The sequence below is a fragment of the Lepidochelys kempii genome, chromosome 25 (assembly GCF_965140285.1).
Source record: "Lepidochelys kempii isolate rLepKem1 chromosome 25, rLepKem1.hap1, whole genome shotgun sequence".
Taxonomy (NCBI): Eukaryota; Metazoa; Chordata; order Testudines; family Cheloniidae; genus Lepidochelys; species Lepidochelys kempii.
This window is the reverse complement of record NC_136404.1, coordinates 14,376,394-14,394,507: the sequence shown is the minus strand read 5'-3', so window position 1 is coordinate 14,394,507 and position 18,114 is coordinate 14,376,394. Positions and strand designations below refer to the sequence as shown.

Sequence of the window (18,114 nt, the reverse complement as noted above, 5' to 3'; positions counted from 1 at the left end):
CGGTGGCTGGTCCCGGACTGGCACAAGCTGCCCCAGGAACAACGGCCCATCCCAAACCTCCCCACCTTCTACGCCAAGCGCCAGGCGTGTTATCTGTGACCAGCCGTCGCGACCATCGACACAGAGCAACGCGTATATTAAAAAAACCCCCCGAAACGACCAACTTCACTGCCCACGCGTCACAGCCACTATGGGAGGGGTGTCAGTTGCATGCACGACTGGAAGGCGCTCGGACATTAGGGTGAAGAGCCCGGTCTAAGAATCGAACTTCAGGTGGTCCCTGGATTGAACTAGCCAATTCTGAAGGGGCATGCTACGAACACAGGGGCAGGCCCCCATCGGAAGCTGGAAAAAAACAATCCACTGAGCAATTGTGAACAGATATTTATCAAAGAAAAAAAACCACCACCACAATGACAGCCAAACAACACACTCTCTCTCTCTCTCTCTCTCTCTCTCTCGGTTTGTGGATAAATTTCCCCACCCATAGAACAATCGTGGGCAATAAGTCACGTGACCAGCTTTAATGCTACACTTAGCAAACACCTAGTTCCAGCCAGTATCATTCTGAACCTCCCATCTTAGCGCAGAGCTGGGGCCGAGACTGGAAGGGGGGGACTGGAGGGGGGAGCACGGACACAGGATGTTTATACAAAGAGACAGAGGGACCACATATATTCAGGGAGGGGGCTGGGCTATAATACATCCATTCATCAATAGCTGCCTGAAGAATCATGCCAATGATTCAATCAGACAAGCCGGGGTGGGGGAGTGGGGGTCTTGACCTCTGGTTTATTGTAGAGGGGAAGGGTGCAAAGGGTGGGGGAGGGAGGGAGGTGGCAAAGTCTGAAGTTGGAGGAAGCCAATGAGGATGTCTCCTCTCCCACCTCTTCCGTTATTGATTTATTGCCTTTTTAAAACCAGGAAACAAAATCCCCACCCTGTGGTGATGCTGCTAATTTATGGCCGCTACCCGGAAGAAGGGAAACAGGCCGGGGGGGGGGGGGGTGTTGTTAAACCACAGCTACTGAAATGGTGCCGATCACGGTTGAGCCCTTGTTCAGTTGTAGCCGTTGTCAGCAACAGAGATTATTTATACGGCGGTAGCATCGTGAGGCCGTAAGAGATCGGGGTCCCATCACTGACCAAGAGCAGAGCACGGGGCAGTCCCTGCCCCAAAGAGCTTGCAGTCTAGACAGACAAGATCGAACAGGCTCATCCTCCTCATTTTGCAGACGGGGAAGGAAGATTACGTGACTTGCTCAAGGTCACACAGGGAGACTCTGGCAGAGCTGGAAATGAAGTCTGGATCTCCTGAGACTTAGCTCAGTGTTTTAACCTTACGGGTCAGATTTTCAAAAGAACATGCCATGTTCGTTTAAAAATCTGGTCACTTATTCTGGCCCTAACCAGGAGCCGAGGGCTTCTGGGGTGCGTTTACCCGGCCAAAACAGACCCGTGGCATCGAGTCTCAGAGCCTGGGTGAACTGACTTGGACACGCGGGGCTAAAAATAGCAGCGTAGATGTTCAGGGTGTGGCTGGAGCTCAGGCTCTGAAACCTGATGACTGGGGAGGGTCTCAGAGGACCCCAGGCTATTCTGAACCCTCATGAACAGCAGCCAGCCTGCAGCCCAAGTCCCTAGCTCCCATGGCCCCACCCTCACACCTGTCATAGCCCTGCCCCTACTTGGGCGAGGCAGCAGGTCTCAGCGCAAGGCTGAATGGGACAGTTCCCACCTCTTGGTTCAGGCTGTCTGCAGACTCAGGCAGACATCCCTGGGTCAGATACACTCAGGTGCCATTTTCAACTCTTAAGATTGCTAGCAATGTTAAGGCTGGCTGGCTGGCGCTCACGTGGCTCAGGGTCGAACTGATCCCCATACGTGGGGCTGGGAAGGAATTTTCCCCAGGTCAAACTGGCAATGACCTTGAGGATTTTCCACCTTCCTCTGCAGCGTGGGGAGTGTGGGTCACTTGCTGGAATTATCGGGGTACATCTCACTTAACTGCTTCCCTGCCATTACAGGGGCCTCGGGCACCATGAACACCCTATCCTCTGCCTGTAGCACCTCACAGTCTAGTCTCCTGGGGGCTGTAATATTTTGCCCTAATTCCCATTGCTCGGTCTGTGGGCAGGTGCTGGCGGCCGGTGCTACACAAGAGGTCAGACTAGATGATCTGGTGGGTGCCTTGAAGGCTGAGATTTTGGACCTCATCACGTGCTTCCGGGAGCCCGGGCCCTAGGCAAGGGCCTGTGGTCCCTACACTTGAATCCGGCCCTGTCCATTCGCTGCTCATGCCTGCCACAGGGACTGCACCAGAGCAGAAAGAGTTCACCTAAGCAGTCGCAGACCGACAAGGAAAAGGGGCTCGGCCTGAAATGTCTCCCTCATCTTCTCACCGCAGTCCTGAGCCCCCCTGCCCTCGCTTTGATCCCCGGGCGGATAACCCGGAAGAGGCCCCTGCCACTGGAGTTGACGGTCAACACCTGTTTGCTGGGAGCAGCTTATGGCGGCTGTCTGCCATTGATCAGCCCCAGCCATGCTTGTCCTACGCGTTGCATGAAGCACAATTGTTATTTGCTGACCGTGCACAAGCAATGCTGTGTTGAGACTGCTGGCACCTCCACGAGGCTAAACATATTTCCCGGGGACCTGGGTGTAATTTCTGAGCAGGGCAAGGCCCAGTGTGGGCAGACCCAAGCGGGTCAAACACAAAGGTCTCGCGTTGAGTCTCTATCTTGTCATTCACAGCTGCAGCCTTGCTAGGCAATTCCAAGAGGCGTGAATTTACTCTGCAGGCTCAGTGCTCATGCTCAGACCAGCCATCTGCCCTCCAGGATAACCCCTGCCGCATAAATTCAGCCTGCCCACCGGCTGTTCATCACCTCGCATTGTTCTCCACTATATTCTGCCGACACATCTGCACCGTCTGCTTTCAGCACCCTCCTCACGGCGGTTTCGGCAGGCAGCGCGGTTGAGTGGTGAGGGCACGGGGCTGGGAGTCAGGACTGCTGAGTTCTGTTCCTGGCTTGGCTGAGGCCTGTGGGTGACCCTCTGGAAAGTCACAGCCACTCTGTGCCTCCGTTTCCCCCCCGGTCCCTCTGGAAAACGTGCTCTTTCAGGAGCTTTGACAGTCACCGATGAAGAGCGTTACATCAAGTATTAATTACTATAGAATGAAATCAGACCCTGTCCTCCTAACTGACGCTTGGTCAGACGGACAAGCCCTGTTGTTTAGAGGCCACCTATGCTCCCAAAAAGCTTTCCCTCGGACTCGGATGCTCAAGGCTGCATCCTCGTTCTCTGTGGGAAATTAGCTTCCGAGAACAGCTTTCCAAGGTTCCTGCGCACAGTAACAACATCCTCCACGAATTCCAGCCACTTGGCTCCGGAGGGGACCTTTCCTGCCTTGGAAGCATGTTGATTTCAGCCCCACGTTCGCCGGGGCTCCTCCCTTCCCTCCCCCAGTCGAGGAGAGCCCACACCTTGCCGACCACATTGTTTGTGTAAGTGCCAGGGGCTGGGAGAGGACCCAGAGGATGGAATGAGTAAACTCGGGAAAGCGCCTGGCCGATTCTTTCCCCCTCCCCGTTTCCTAGAGGCTGCCTGCTTGACAAAAGGCCCCACGCAAGCAGCACCACCATCTGCTTTCCTTGGGAACCTGAGCCCTCCACCGAGGCAAACAGCCACCCCCTCGGCCACTGTAAACACAGCTGCAGACTCATTTTTGCATCTCTGAATCGGCTGGCTGGAAATCTCCTCCCTGACCCATTGCTGCTTGTGAGATGGGGACCGGGTTCTCGCACCCAACGTGCCTCGGTCCTGCAACCATCCTTCGGCTTCTCGCACCCAACGTGCCTCGGTCCTGCAACCATCCCTCGGCTTCTCGCACCCAACGTGCCTCGGTCCTGCAACCATCCCTCTCAAGGGGGAAGGTTTGAAACCAGCTGGGATCAACATTCCCTCACCCCCGCATTACCCGAGCACCTACGAGTCCCAGTCTGCTGTACAAAGACGGACCAAGAGGACAGCCCCTCACCCCAAAACCTTACACGCTCGAGTTCTACTTCAGGCCCCCATGAGCTGGTCTATTGTTTTCCACCCCCACTTGCCCTAGCTTATCCCCGCAAGATATTATCCCAAACCCAGGGGCACTTGTGAGTTCCTGGCTATCCTTACACTGCATGCTACAGCCAGGCAGCACGTCACAGTGACACCCAGGGTAGAATTCAGATCCTCATGCTCCAGCGGCACAGGCTGGGCTAAAGGAGACTCTCTGTAACCTGCGAGCAGCTTGGGGCCTAAGACACACACACTAACAGTTCAGATTCCATCCAGTAGAGGCCAGCGGCGCATACTAACGTGCGTTACTTCAGTGCAAGTCACCAGCCCCTCAGCACTGAGTCACATGCACCGACGGGGACGTTCTCATGATGTGTCTCGGAGCTTGTACACATAGGCCTCTCCTTATGTGCCACAAGACATCCTGCTCGGCTTTCCCATCCCACACAGGATGGGCCGGTGCACTGTTTTCACCGTGAAGCCTTCCCTTGATCCCCCTCCCCTTCCCCATATGATCCTTGCTGATCCTCTCTCCTGCACCAGCAGCAGTTCTATGTTGACACAAACGTCTTGGAAGGCCCTCACAACCCCAAACCCAGAAATATTGGCTTCAGGTCCTGAGGAAAACTAGATTTTCTTCCCACAAGGCTGCACCCTAAAGCTCTGCTCTGTGTTCTGGCTTGGATGTGTGGGGAAGTTACTCTAGGGCCAGTTTCGCCCCCCAAGGCTTGTTCTGCAGTGTAGATGGGGCTCAAGGGGGCTTATGCTCATGTATGGTCACTGCTTGTTTTGGTGTAGGATAGAAGCAACCCCACTGGTTTCTATGGGGGCCCGATCCTCAGCTAGTATATACTGGTCAGGTCAGCAGAACGCAGCTAATTTATACGGGCTGAGGATCTTGTCCTTACAGCTTAAGTGAGTCTTCAGTGACACAGATGCCTTGCAGTAGCCTCACTGAATGGGCATGTCTTTCGCCCCTGTGCAGAGATCTACTCTGCTGAAGCAGAGCCAAATTTGGACCACATTTAGGGTTTGGCAAAAACTAAAACTGCTGGGGTTGTGGTGCTGTGAAGTTTTACGGTCTGCAGAAAGGTTCCCACGATTTTTTTTTTTTACCCCAAAATGAAAGGCCAGCGGAAGCAGGGTTAACAAGCCAACCGCTGCAGGGCCAGGCTCCCTCAAAAGGAGCCAGGAGAAGAAAGCCACTCAAACCTGATAAGCAAAGTGAAACTGGCATGTCTATTTCCACTGTCCACGTGAAGAAATGCAGGAAGTGAACAAACCAACCAGCATAAATGGCGAAAATGAGCTAGAATGGCTCAAACTCTGTCAGATTTAATCATCCAAGGTGTTTTTGTATCAAAGAAAGGAATTAAATATATATATATATTCTTAACTTGACAGTGCCCTTTAATGTCACAGGCCTAGATATTGTAAAAGTGACGAGCAGTTTGGGGTGCCTGACTTGAGACACCTTCAATGGACCGGATTTTCAGAGAGTGGCCAGTTTAGCACTTCTGAAAAAGGAGGCACGAAAAAATCTCTAGTCACTTTTGAGAATAATTGGCCCGGATTTTTCGTCCACTCCACAGCGTTTGCCACCAAGTCGCTTTGCTGTGTTGACTCAGTTCATTGCTATTGCTCAGTGTGAAGGCACCAGCTCCCTGCTTGCAAGCCAAGGGCAAGTTTGAAAAGCACATCAATGCTCTGAAGGAGCGGCTGGAAATTGTGGATTCTACCCATGGAGCAAAGTTGCAAGGGAGGAAAAGGGATTTTAGCAGGCACTTATCAACCCTGGTAGCAAAGTTTCTGATGCAGCATCACATCCACTCAAAAATATTAAGAGATGCACAGCGGGATAGATGGGCAGAAGAGACAATGGAAGCAAATTGCTGCTCAGTGACCAGATGAAGGATGCTGCATCCGTGCATGGCAGGCAAGGGTCTCTGTTACTACGGGGTGGGAAATAAGGAAACAAACCCCATTTAAGAAGGGAGAGGCGCTTGCCCAGAAGCAGTGATGGCAGACTATCAAACTGCAATGCACAGTCGTAAGCAGGGCTTTGATAAAACGAGACCCAAAGGATGAAAAGTCAAGAAAGCAAAGCCACTCGAGCAAGGGGCCGAATCCTGCTCCACTGAAAGTCAGTCAGTGGGGACAGAGGTGCCACCCATTTCAATGCAGCAGGATTGATCCCCATGCGCGGAGTGGTTCACGTTAAACATTAGGCCGGTGACAGCTTTCTCCTTGAGGCAAGAATATTAAGCAAGAAAATAAAACTTGGGGCTCATCGAGCTCTGAATCTCACCTGAGGTGGCGAGGGACCACACACGCGCATTAGTGCAAGCTTGCCAGGACAATACAGCAGGGCTCACCTCGCTTCTGCATAAAGCTGAAGAGGTCGTCCAGGAATTCTTTCCTCTTGGGATCGCCATCCAGCTCGTACAACTGTGCACAGAGAAGGAAGAGAAGAGATCACTCGCAAGGCACCCGGGGTGGGAGAACATGACAAACACCCACACGTCAGAGCGTCCCCCGTAGGGAGGGGCCCAGAGAGCCTGGCTCTGCACTGCCCAGCCCGCCCTGTGTCGGAGGAAGTTAAACACACTGGATGGCACTTGGCCTAGTAGGTAGGAAACACGGCAGATCATCTATTATAAGAGACACATCAGCGCCACTGCTGGGTCAGCTGGTGAGCAGAGGAGGTGGTGAAACGGGGGAGGCTGCACACAGCGGAGTCCTGAAACGCAGCCAGGTCGCCGTCTCACCCACCCGGTTTCCTTTAGCTTCTAGGTTTTCCAGCTAAGCGACTAGGGTTATAAATGCTGCTCCCTTTCGAGGCACGGCCACACTGAAGCGTGCAATACTTGCTAGTTTTGAACCATTCGCATGGCTGTGGTTTGGAGCGGTGATTAGAAGGGGGAAGAGGAGATAACTGCAGGTGAACACATGCTTCTTTACCTGCATCTCCACCACGTGGCCCAGTGGTTAAGCTGGTTGTTATGGCTTGGAAGACTCACAGACTGTAAGGTTAGAAGGGACCACTGTGATCATCTGGTCTGACCTCCTGCGTATCGCAGGTCGCAGAACCTCACCCACCCACTCCTGAAATAGACCCCTAACCTCTGGCTGAGTGACTGATGTCCTCAGATCATGGTTTAAAGACTTGAAGTTACAGAATCCACCATTTACAGGAGTTTAAACCTGCAAGTGACCCGTGCTGCTGAAGAAGGCGAACCCCCCCACCCACCCTCCCAGGGTCTCAGCCAATTTGACCTGGGGGAAAATTCCTTCCTGACCTCAAATATAGTGATCAATTAGACCCTGAACATGTGGGCAAGACCCACCAAACTTGCCATGTGACCTTGGTCAAGTCACTTAGCTTCTCCGTGCCTCAGATCACAATCTATAAAATGGGACTAACGGTTCCCATAATGCCCCACTTCACCGAAGAGCTGGGAGAATAAAGCCTGTACAGATTGGGAGGGGTGACAATGCTATCGTAATGGGGACCATAGATAGCTCCCGGGATAACGTCATCAGATTGGTCCATTCTGACAACGGCAGGTTACCGCTCCAAGAGACTCACAGAAACCTCATACAAGGCCGGGGGTGGGGGTGGTTATCCCCAGCTGTGTGTTAGGGGCTGACGATGTACGAGGGGCAGCATAGCCCCTGGCCTACAGAGCTTGACGTCTAAGCCAGGCTGAACGTGTGGTGCACTGATATGCCTTGGGGTCTGCTTGGGACGGCAGCAGTCATTTGGGCTTCAGTTCTGCCAGGCTCTTCGGCTGGAGCATCATGGAGTTAGGTGCCCAAACAACACGGGAATCCAATTCAGGAGTCGGGCGCCTGACTACCGTAGGGATTTGAAATTCCCAACCGTAAGAACGGGCTTAGCTGCAAGAATGGGAGCAGGATCGGGGCCACAGCACTCAGTCCCATATGCAATCAAGTCCTTCTTTGGAAGGAGGCGAAAGCCATTCTGCTGCACAGCTTTGTGGGACATCACCGGGTGCAGTAGCCCTGGCAGCCATTAACATTTTGCTGCTTGCTGGCAGAGCTGATATACATTAACAGCTGAAGCACCGTGGCATGACCCCTGCTCTCTGTAATTAACATGCTCTCCTCGCACACACTTTGCACGGCTTAGGTGAAGAGCAGAAACGCTTCCTCTCCAAGAATAGGCAGCAAGCATGTCATGACCTGCAGCTGCGTTGCGGCTTTAAAGAGACTGAAAGACGGTAGGTTAACTGGAAACGGTTCCAGATTGTGCAGTCAGCAAAGCAAGCCCTGGGCAGACACACACCTTTAACCGTATGCAGCACTGTTGGTCACAGGGTATTAGAGAGGGCGAGGGAATCTCTTTTATTGGACCGACTTCTGTGGTTTGTGAGCTGACACCCGCAGAAGAGCTCTGTGGAGCTCGAAAGCTTGTCTCTCTCCCCAACAGGTGTTGGTCCTATAAAAGGGATGCCCTCACCCACCTTGTCTCTTTAATGGCAAATGCGCCAGATGATTATGTGACAATCCCAATTACCAAGACAGGGGACAGAAATCAACATATCCAAACTGTAAGCTCTTTGGGACAGGAAGCATCTTATGTTAGATGCACGTACAGCTCCCTGCACAATGGAGTCCTGATCCCCGACTGGGGCAGCTGGGCGCTACTACCCTACATCTAACAGCAGCAGCAATTAGAACAGCAGCAAGCCTCCAGACATTTGCATGGCAAAGCTCCCCTGATGAGGTCCCACGGAGAAGGGTGCATTCAGGGACTCAGCCAGGCTAGTTATTATGGATGATCCTTTGTTAAGCTGGGCACTGGAATCTCCTTTTCTTCAACAATACAGCGCAGCAGACTGTGCTGTAAAGCCAGCAAGGGAGTGGGTGCATTGACACAGCACAGAGATCCATCCCCTTTCAAAGCTGTTTCCTTCAGGGTTTATGCAAGAGTTTCTGAGCAGTTGTTTGCAGGAAGGGAAGCCTGTGAGCCGGCAGAGGGAACGCAGCAAATCTTCGGTGCATGTAAAGCTCATTAGCTGCTGAACACGTGGGTGTCGGAGTGATGCCTCAACTATTAATATTCGCCTCCCCCTCTCCCCGTGCAGCAAGTGTCAGTCACTTAAAGCAGCTGGTGGGACCTTTACCCCTCTGTCCGTTTCTAACACAACCCCAAAAGTCTGCTACATTAAAGTAAACTGAGCCACCACCTCCGTCCGACCCACTCTGAACCCTTCAGAGACTGAAAACGTCACTGTAAAACCACAGCCCCAGATCTCCCGAGCAAGAACCCAGATCCTTTTCTGTTATTCGTAAAGCGTTGCTGGCCTTCTGAGTACAGCATGCAAGACACAATGACCTGGGCCCAGAGAGTCTCGAAGAGATTTAGGGACCTAATTCCCATTGAAGATCTGGGCTCTGGGTCCGCCCCAAAGAGCTTCAACTACCTAGACGGGGCAATAAAGATACCCCCTAGGACACTTGTTCCTATTAGTGCATAATGCAATGTAACTGTTGCCCTGTTGGTCCCAGGATATTAGAGAGACAAGCTGGGTGAGGGAATCCCTTTTATTGAACAGAAATTAGTCCAATAAAGGCCATTATCTCACTTCATGTTTCTGTTAGTGTATAAAGGGCAGGGCTCATCACTTTGTTCTGTTTGCATATAGCACCTAGCACCGTGGGGTCCTGGTTCACGACTGTGCTTCCAGGCATTACACACAATACAAATACCAGTAGGGATTGTAACTTACGCTAACTGAATGTGTCTTGCATCCTCTGCTAGTGGATAGTGGTCTCCTGCCACTACCAGTTATTGGAGTTACTCCTTTAGCTCAAGCAGGAGACCGGCTCTCTTTTACTGCTGCAGGTTCCAGGTTTGAATCCTGCTGGTAACCTGTAGGTTGAACCCAGGCCTCCCATGGCCCAGGCTAGTCCCCTATCCTATCCTTTCATGTGTCACACAAACGGCCTGGCATTAAAGAATTCACCTCGTCCCAAGGCAGGAGTTCAGTATTAACTTGGACTGTCTTGGCTGGCACAAGTTTTCATCAGCCCCTTCAGGATACAGGAATGTTGCTTTGCCTGAAGCACTCCGTTATGGTGCCCCGTATTTTGTCAAAGAGCATCCCAATGGGCTCACCGGGGCTCTTAGTATCCGCAAGCCCCCACTTTTTATAACTTGGATCCAGTCTGGAGAAGCTACTGATCTTATTTACAAAGCATCTTACAGCCAACACCTCCCACGACAGTGAATTTCGCTCTTGATGAGACCCTAGGGACAGAAGCCCCTTCCCCTCCATTCTGTAAAGGGATCCTTTGATGCAAGACGCCCTCTTCCCACCCCCACATCCAAGCCTTACACAATACAAGGCGCTAATGCTATTGTAAACCGGACAAGATTAATGAAGCAAGGTACAGGGCATTACATGCTGCAAGGAGTCTTAGCAATATACAACGGGGGGATGTTTTTATAAGCTGTGACAGGAAGATCTATGCAAGGCTTCTAATGCAGCCTCTATGTAGTCTTCAATTTATACTCGCACCAGCTTTTCTCCTGGGACCACACCCATCGTTTGACAGCAGAGCACATTCCAGATGTGATTTATGAGAGCAGGCCTTGCCGGCCTGGGGAGGAAAAGAATTGAAGGCCACATTAAATTCTTAACCGCGTTTTGGAAGCTGGATCCCGATGCTGGTTTGAGTTTTTGCATGGGCGACGCGGATCCGATTAATAATCATTATCGCCACACGTCCGTCGGAGGAATGGACTGATTAAAGGGCAAGTGCATGTGAAATACAGCGAAGGCTGCTTCACAAGTTAGAGAGAGAAGCAACCACTGCATCAGCCTACTGCCAGTGCATCACCCACCAGCGTGTCAGGTCCTCCTTTAACGACTGCTCTGCATGTGCCCCAATGGCAATATGGAAACGCTCTACACGGGCAGAGTTCGCCTGTGCGGGAGACAACGGAGTGAACTCCCCAAGGAGCCAAGAACCACCCACCTTCTGGTCCAAGTGCAAGGTGAATTTCTTTGGCCTCCCAGAGCATGGGTAGTCTAGCTAGTGGGTGGAACGGGATCTCGCCTGGTGATTGTGGGAGTGATGACAAGCATAGATCCAGGAATCGCACTGAACTGGAGTCAGAAGTCAAGCCTAAGCTGAAGGGTGAGCTGGAATCACAGTTCTGGATGGAGCCGAGAGTCAGAGCTGGGAGCCGAGAGGTTGGGGGTGCAGCAGGAACTGGGTTGGGAGCAAGGACTGGAGCAGGAAGTGGAAGCGAGAGCAGCTGCAGGCTCATTACGCCTTGAGCAGCCTCCCAAAGCAAACCGCTGGCTCCCTAGCCCCGTCAGGAAACACAACCATTTGGAGGGCGCTCACTAGGTCCAGGTGAGCTTGCTGAGTTGCCCAGCAACCAGGCTGCAAGCCGGCAGCGCTCCTGACACCTAAACCATAGCAAAAAAAAAAAAAAAAAAAGCCAACCCTACCAAAACAAGATTCTCCACTGCACGCGCTTCTCTCCCAAGGGAGTAGAGGAGAAAACGAGCGACTTGTGACAGATGTGAGTCACGCCGCATAATGCATGACGGGAAAGTGCTCAGATTCGGCGGCTATGAGCATGATTTAAGAACCGACACAGAACAGAAACGAAACCCCCAGAGAATAACAGCAGAACTGTTTCGAAAGTACGGCTTGGCTGCTGTGGAAAATTTCAACCGAACCTAATTCTCCCGCTGTTTTCGTTGACGGTTCTGACTTTTCATTGAAATAGAAAAAAATGGAAATATTTTGGCTCTGAGGTGTTCATTTTTAATGTGCGTGTGTGGAAAGCCGACACACGTTTCATAAAAAGGTTTATTTATAGTTGAAATCCCAGAAGAGTTCCAATGGAAAAACCTGTGACCAGCTTAGGTAACAGCTTACTACCGCTGCTAGCTAGGAACAAGTATGCTACACCGTTAATAGCCTTATTCTGTTAATCCCTTTCTCAGTCTCTCTCTCTTTTCACCTCCACCATTCTGTCACTTTAGCTCTTCAGGGTGGGGGCTGTGTCCGCGCTCCGTGTCAGGTGCCACATGGCCCTCGACGCTACAGACATGCGTTAAACAATACGGAGAATCTAGAGAGGCAGCGGGCGCAGGGCCATTAGGCACGTTTAATGACTCTACGCTGGTTGCACGGCAGAAGGTCTGGGGTGTGGGCTGCACATCTGGCAGGGCACGAGGACAGCAGATTCGGTCAGGGTAGCACAGTGGGGTACGTTCATGGGCATGCAGCTTTGAACACAACTGCAGAAACACAGGACCTGATCCGCCAAGGTCCGGAGTGTCCCCAGGGAGGTGCTCCGCTTCCTCATGGAAGGCACTCAGCGCCAGCCAGGGGACATTAACTCCTTGCAGGATCAGACCAGGGGCTGGCAGGATCAGGTCCAGAGCTGGCATGGAAGGGAGGAGCTGGGAAGAGCAGCAGCCCCACCAGGAACCAACACAGGAGATCAGGATCCAACAAACTTTTGAGGGGGAAGGTGAAGAACCCAGAATCCCTGTGTTGTTTCCTCTCCCCCAAGAGGCATCTTCCCCCCCACAACCCCGTCCAGGATGCAGATCCAGGGGCTGCAGCGCCCCGGCCCCCTGCAGTGCTGACATATATGTCCCGGTCACCCACAGGCTGGGTGCACAGTGCCGGGCGACGCAGTCCCGAAGCAGCCCGGGCTTTGCCGAATCCCATGCCGTGCCAGGCGCCTCTCACTTTTCTCAATGATCATTTTGAACAACTGCCAGCAGAGCCGAGGCCTCGGGGCCTGCTGCAGGCCTATAAATATCAGCAGGTATCTCAGCAGGGCACGTACTGCGGGGCTGCGGACTGCGCCTTGGCGGATTAGCACATTAACCGTGTAACCGATATGCCGGGCCCCAAGCTCCAGCTTGGCTGCCTGGGATGATTCCTCTTTGGAGAGGCATCTGGAGCTGCTTAAGAAGCCACGTGGGTTGTCAGGTCAAAGGGTCTTAACCCAGGGTCTGCGAAAGTAGGTCTGCAAAGGAACTGCCTCTTCCCCTGCCCTGACTGACAAGAGGGGATGGGCACAGGGTTTTCTGTCTATCTTAGGTACCACTATGGCCCCTGTTATCATCTCAATAATCAAGAGATAGCCAACCTAGTACACAGGGCACAAGCCTGGGAAACACAAGACCTAGCTACTTTTCTTGACTCAGCCCCTGACCTGCTGCGTGTGCTTGGCCAAGTCCCTTCCCCGCTCTGTTCCTCAGTTTCCCCTCCCACTCTGTCTGTTTAGACTGGACGAGCTTTGGGGCAAGGACTCTCTCTTACTATGTGTGTGTCCATCACAATGGGGACTCTAGGATGGTGATTGTGAAATGCTCAGGGAGGTTAGAGAGGCTACAAAACCCACTCAGAACGAGGGATTTCAACTACCCCCATATCGACTGAGCACGTGTCACCTCAAGATGGGACGCAGACGTTAAATTAAGAAAACTGCTTCTTGGAGCAGCTAGTCATGGAACCGACAAAGGGGAAGGCAATTCTTAATTTAGTCTTATGTGGAGCACTTTTCCATCGTTTGTGCGTATAAAAACGTCTTCTGTACTTTCCACAGTATGCATCCGATGAAGTGAGCTGTGGCTCACGAAAGCTCATGCTCAAATAAATGGGTTAGTCTCTAAGGTGCTACAAGTCCTCCTTTTCTTTTCACAGGAGCTGGCCCACGAGGGGAATACAGCTCAACCGCTCACAAACAGCGACCACAATGGAATTAAAGGTAACATCCTTGTAGGGGAGGAAATACCAAAAAACCCCACCACAGTAGCATTTAACTTCCAAAGGGGAACTACACAAAAAATGAGGAAACTAGCTAAATGCAAATTAAAAGGAACAGTCACAAGGGTGAAATGCCTGCAAGCTGCATGGAATCTAGTTAGAAACACCATCATAAAGGCTCAAACAAAATGTGTGCCCCAAATAAACAAAATCAGTAAGAGGACCAAAAAAATACCACCATGGCTAAAGGGCACAGTAAAAAAGGCGGTTACAGGCAAAAAGGCATCCTTTAAAAATTGAAAGGTTAATCCGACTACGGAAAACAGAAAGCAGCATAAACTCTGGCAGGTCAAGTGTCATTAGCCAGGCCAAAAAAAGAATTTGAAGAGTAACTAGCAAAAGACACAAAAACTAACAGCAACGTTGTTTTTAAGTAGTATTTCTCGAGGGTGTCAACAAGCACATGGACAAGCACGATGCAGTGGATATTGTGTACTTGGACTTTCAGAAAGCCTTTGACAAGGACTCACATTCTTAAGCAAAGTAGGCTGTCCTGAGATAAAAAGGTCCTCTCATGGATCAGTAACGAAACAATAGGAAACGAAGGGTAGGAATAAATGTCCAGTTTTCACAATAGAAAGACGTAAATAGTGGGATCTCCCAAGGATCTGGATTAGGGATCTGGAACAGGGACTGTTCTGCTTAGCAAGGGGATGACTGAGGGGGGATATGACAGAGCTTCTGTAAAATCATGAAGGGTTTGGAGAAAGAGAATAAGGAAGTGTTATTTACCCTTTCACATAACACAAGAACCAGGGGTCATCTCATGAAATGACTAGGCAGCAGGTTTAAAACGAACATAAGGAAGTACCTCTTCACACAATGCACAGTCAACCTGTGGAACTCATTGCCAGGGGATGTTGTGAAGGCCAGAAGTAAAATTGGCTTCAAAAAATAATTTGGTAAGTTCACTGAGGATAGGTCCAGCAGAGGCTATTAGCCAAGATGGCAGGGATGCTGCCCCATGCTCTGGGTGTCCCTAAACCTCTGACTGCCGGAAGTTGGGACTAGACGACAGGAGGAGGATTGCTCAATAATTGCCCTGTTCTGTTCATTCCCTCTGAAGCACCTGGCATTGGCCACTGTCAGAAGACAGGATACTGGGCTAGATGGACCATTGGTCCGACTCTGTGTGGCCGTTCTTATGACTATAATATAAATAATAAGAGTTCAAGAGCTTTGAGCAGGGGGTTGGACTAGATGACCTCCTGAGGTCCCTTCCAACTCTGATATTCTATGATCTGCCCCCCCCCCATGCCTGTGTACCTGAGCACCTCTCAGACTTTAACCACCCAGCTAGGAGGTGGGACTATTATTGCCATTGCATAGATGGGCAAACCAAGGCACAGGAAGGCTAAGTGACTTGCCCAAGGTCCCCCGGGAAGTCTGTGGCAGAGCAGGGACTTGAAGCCAGGGCGCTGCTCCTTTGAACGACAAACTCCCACCTCCCCCAGAGTCATTTGCCCCTGGCTGGCAGGGAAGGCTGCTCACTAAGTGGGCTTTATAAGTAAGGGAACAGTGCAGAGGGCAAACATCACAGTTTCTGAAGCCTGGCATGTCTCTCTGCGCCGGAGCAGGGTGACCTGTCGAAGAGATCAGTGGGACCACACTGATAACCAGGGTATTAAAAGAAAGCCATAAAACCTGCAGCTCCCTGTGAAGTCCGTTAAAGGCTCAGCCAGCCTCTGTGCAGTGGATGCAGGCAAAGGTCAGAAGCTGCCTTTATCACCAACACCAGTTGCGAGCCCAGACTGCTTTCAAGTCGCCGTCCCCCCTTCCCCCCGCCCCCCGCAAGCCACGCTGGCACAGGGCTGGGGAGGGAAGGGCAGCAAGGAGCTGGGAGGCAGGGGAGGGCAGCAACCCCCAAGAAGCTGCAAAGGAGACTGGGGTCCAGAGATTATATGTTGGGAGGGAACCCAGGATTCCTGTATTAGGGGGACAGATTTGGAGAACAGAGCTTGGGTTTCTCTGGCTGGGGAAAGGAGGCTCCGAATTTGGCATGTGATGGGGACAGTGGATGGGGTGTGGTTATTGGTGGCAGCAGGAATGCAATAGACATGGCTCCGGGGAAACTCCTGACCCAGCCGGGGAATCTTAGGCCCCAGCCAATGAAGAGTCCAGGAAACTTGGGGATATTTCCCAGCAGCCACTGCCGATTCCCAGATCCCCTGCCCCTTCCCGACACACCGGTCCTGTCTAGCACTGAGCGCCCTCCACTCCCTGGGGAAGGGGTTGGGGAGGGGATGGTGCTCAGCAGCCTGGGGATTGAGCCCTGAGCCAGAGAGAGGCAGTGGAGGGGACTGTCCTGTCCCTCAGCTGAATTCAGTTCTTGACCAAGGCATTGCCAAACAGCTGCAGCAGCTCCAGGGGGGCACCAGAAACCCCTCCTGGGAACAGCAGAGCTGTCGATGAGCTGAATTAAGGGGTGGGAGGTATTTCTTTAACAGCCCTCCTCACCCCTGGCCTTCCCCAGCTGTCGCACACTAGGAGACCGGATACAGCTATAGAGGCATGAAAAGGGATCATTGTGGGGCCAGGGGATCTCAGGGCTCGCAGGTGGGGGAATAAATTAGGAAAGGGCTTCTATCAATTAGGCAGATTAGGAGAGGCTCAGACTCACAGGCTTGGTGCTGTGCCCTCCCGGTTTGTGCATTTCCAGCTGGCACCAGCTCCCTGAACTCAGCACCATCCTGCAGCGCAGTCCTCCCCAGATACACCCTGGTTCGTTCCCTTGCCCATGTACCGCACAGACACAAAGGCTTACAAGCCAGTAACCAAGAGCAAGGATGATCCAGGGGTGGTGGCATCAGTCTGGAATTTGGGAATGCTGGGTTCAAATCCCAGCTCTGCCACAGACTTCCTCCATGACCTTGGGCAAGTCACTTAGCCTCTCTCTGCCTCAGTTCCACATCTGTACAATGGGAAGAACAGCACTGCCCTGCCTCAGAGAGCTGCTTTATGAGGATAAAGACACAAAAGAGGGTGGGGTGCTCAGATGCTATGTTAGCAATACAACCACAGTTAAAGTGGTACAACTTAGTGACACTGGGAGCAGTTACAAAGGTGCGTTTCCCAATATAGCTCCTCCTACACAGGAAGGGGAATAAGCTATGCTAGTATATAAGGTACTTTGATGCCAGCTGAAGCGTGTCCACACTGGGAGCTTGTTCCAGGATAACTATATTGATTAAAAGACAAAATTAGAAACATCTATCCCCTCCTTGACATAGTTATTCTGGTCCAATCCCACGGTACAGACCAGGCCTCAGAGTTACACCCACTTCACATTGCAGAGCAGTGTACAGGGGCCTGAATGTACATGAGAACCAGGCCTGAAGTTTTTAGGAGGCACGGGATTGTGTGGAGGGGCTTCCCGGTGCTGTTTGAGACCGATAACCCAGCACAGTAACTCCCCCCTTCACACCCACTCAGTCACTTCTGCTTCGACTCATGCCATTATCACAGCAGCCCAGCGGGTCTGATTTCAATGCTTCAGTTCCTGAAGGCTCGTCTTCCCCCCTCTACGCTGATTTTCAAGTTCCCCTCCATTGCCCCGCTACTGGAATTGTTACTAACACCATATTGCTTTCTTGTGAAGAAAGCTCCTCGGGGAATTCACCCTCACCCTCACCCCCACCCCCTCTGCCCCCGTTGTGAGCATGTGGCCGCTTCCGCACCACGGCAAGTTAATTCAGTCCCTTCTCTCCCATAAAACATCACCGGGGAGTGGAAAATAGACCGGCCAGATGCTGACTGCATGAGGACAGCAGGCTCAGAGCGCCAACAGTGGATCCATTCGGAGCAGCATGGCGGACCTTGGAATCCCGCTTCCAAAGGAGATGGGAACCGGAATTGCGTAAGGTTACATGCATGGGAAGGGTGACCCTATAAGCCTCTTTCCTTATAACAGGATTCACCTGCCATCAGATTTCATCACCTAACTGGGGAATGGTGTCCCCCCCCCACCAGTTATTTCTATGGCAGTAGCACCCCCGACTGGAGATCAGGGCCCCCTGCTGTGCAAGACACTTCACAAGAGATGTTCCTCAAAGGAAACAAGGCGGATGAAGTGGGGAGGGGGGGTCAATGCCAAGGCCAGTGGCAGAACTGATGCCAGAGCCCATGTCTCCTGACGCCCTGTGCCCTGTCTGTCAGGCTTCACGGCCTTCCTTTGTAGCAGCTTTGCTCCCTTGGGTCTCCGAGGCCCGTCTG

General features: G+C 52.0%; 1 protein-coding gene across 1 annotated transcript in view; it reads right to left on the bottom strand.

Moving 5' to 3' along the window:
- ARID3A (AT-rich interaction domain 3A) overlaps positions 1-18,114 on the bottom strand; it is a 91,606-nt gene that overhangs the window by 8,142 nt on the left and 65,350 nt on the right. Inside the window, exon 4 of the mRNA XM_073323927.2 lies at positions 6,441-6,513. Within this exon, the coding sequence (XP_073180028.1) occupies positions 6,441-6,513 (73 nt within the window). The remainder of the gene's footprint in view (positions 1-6,440; positions 6,514-18,114) is intronic.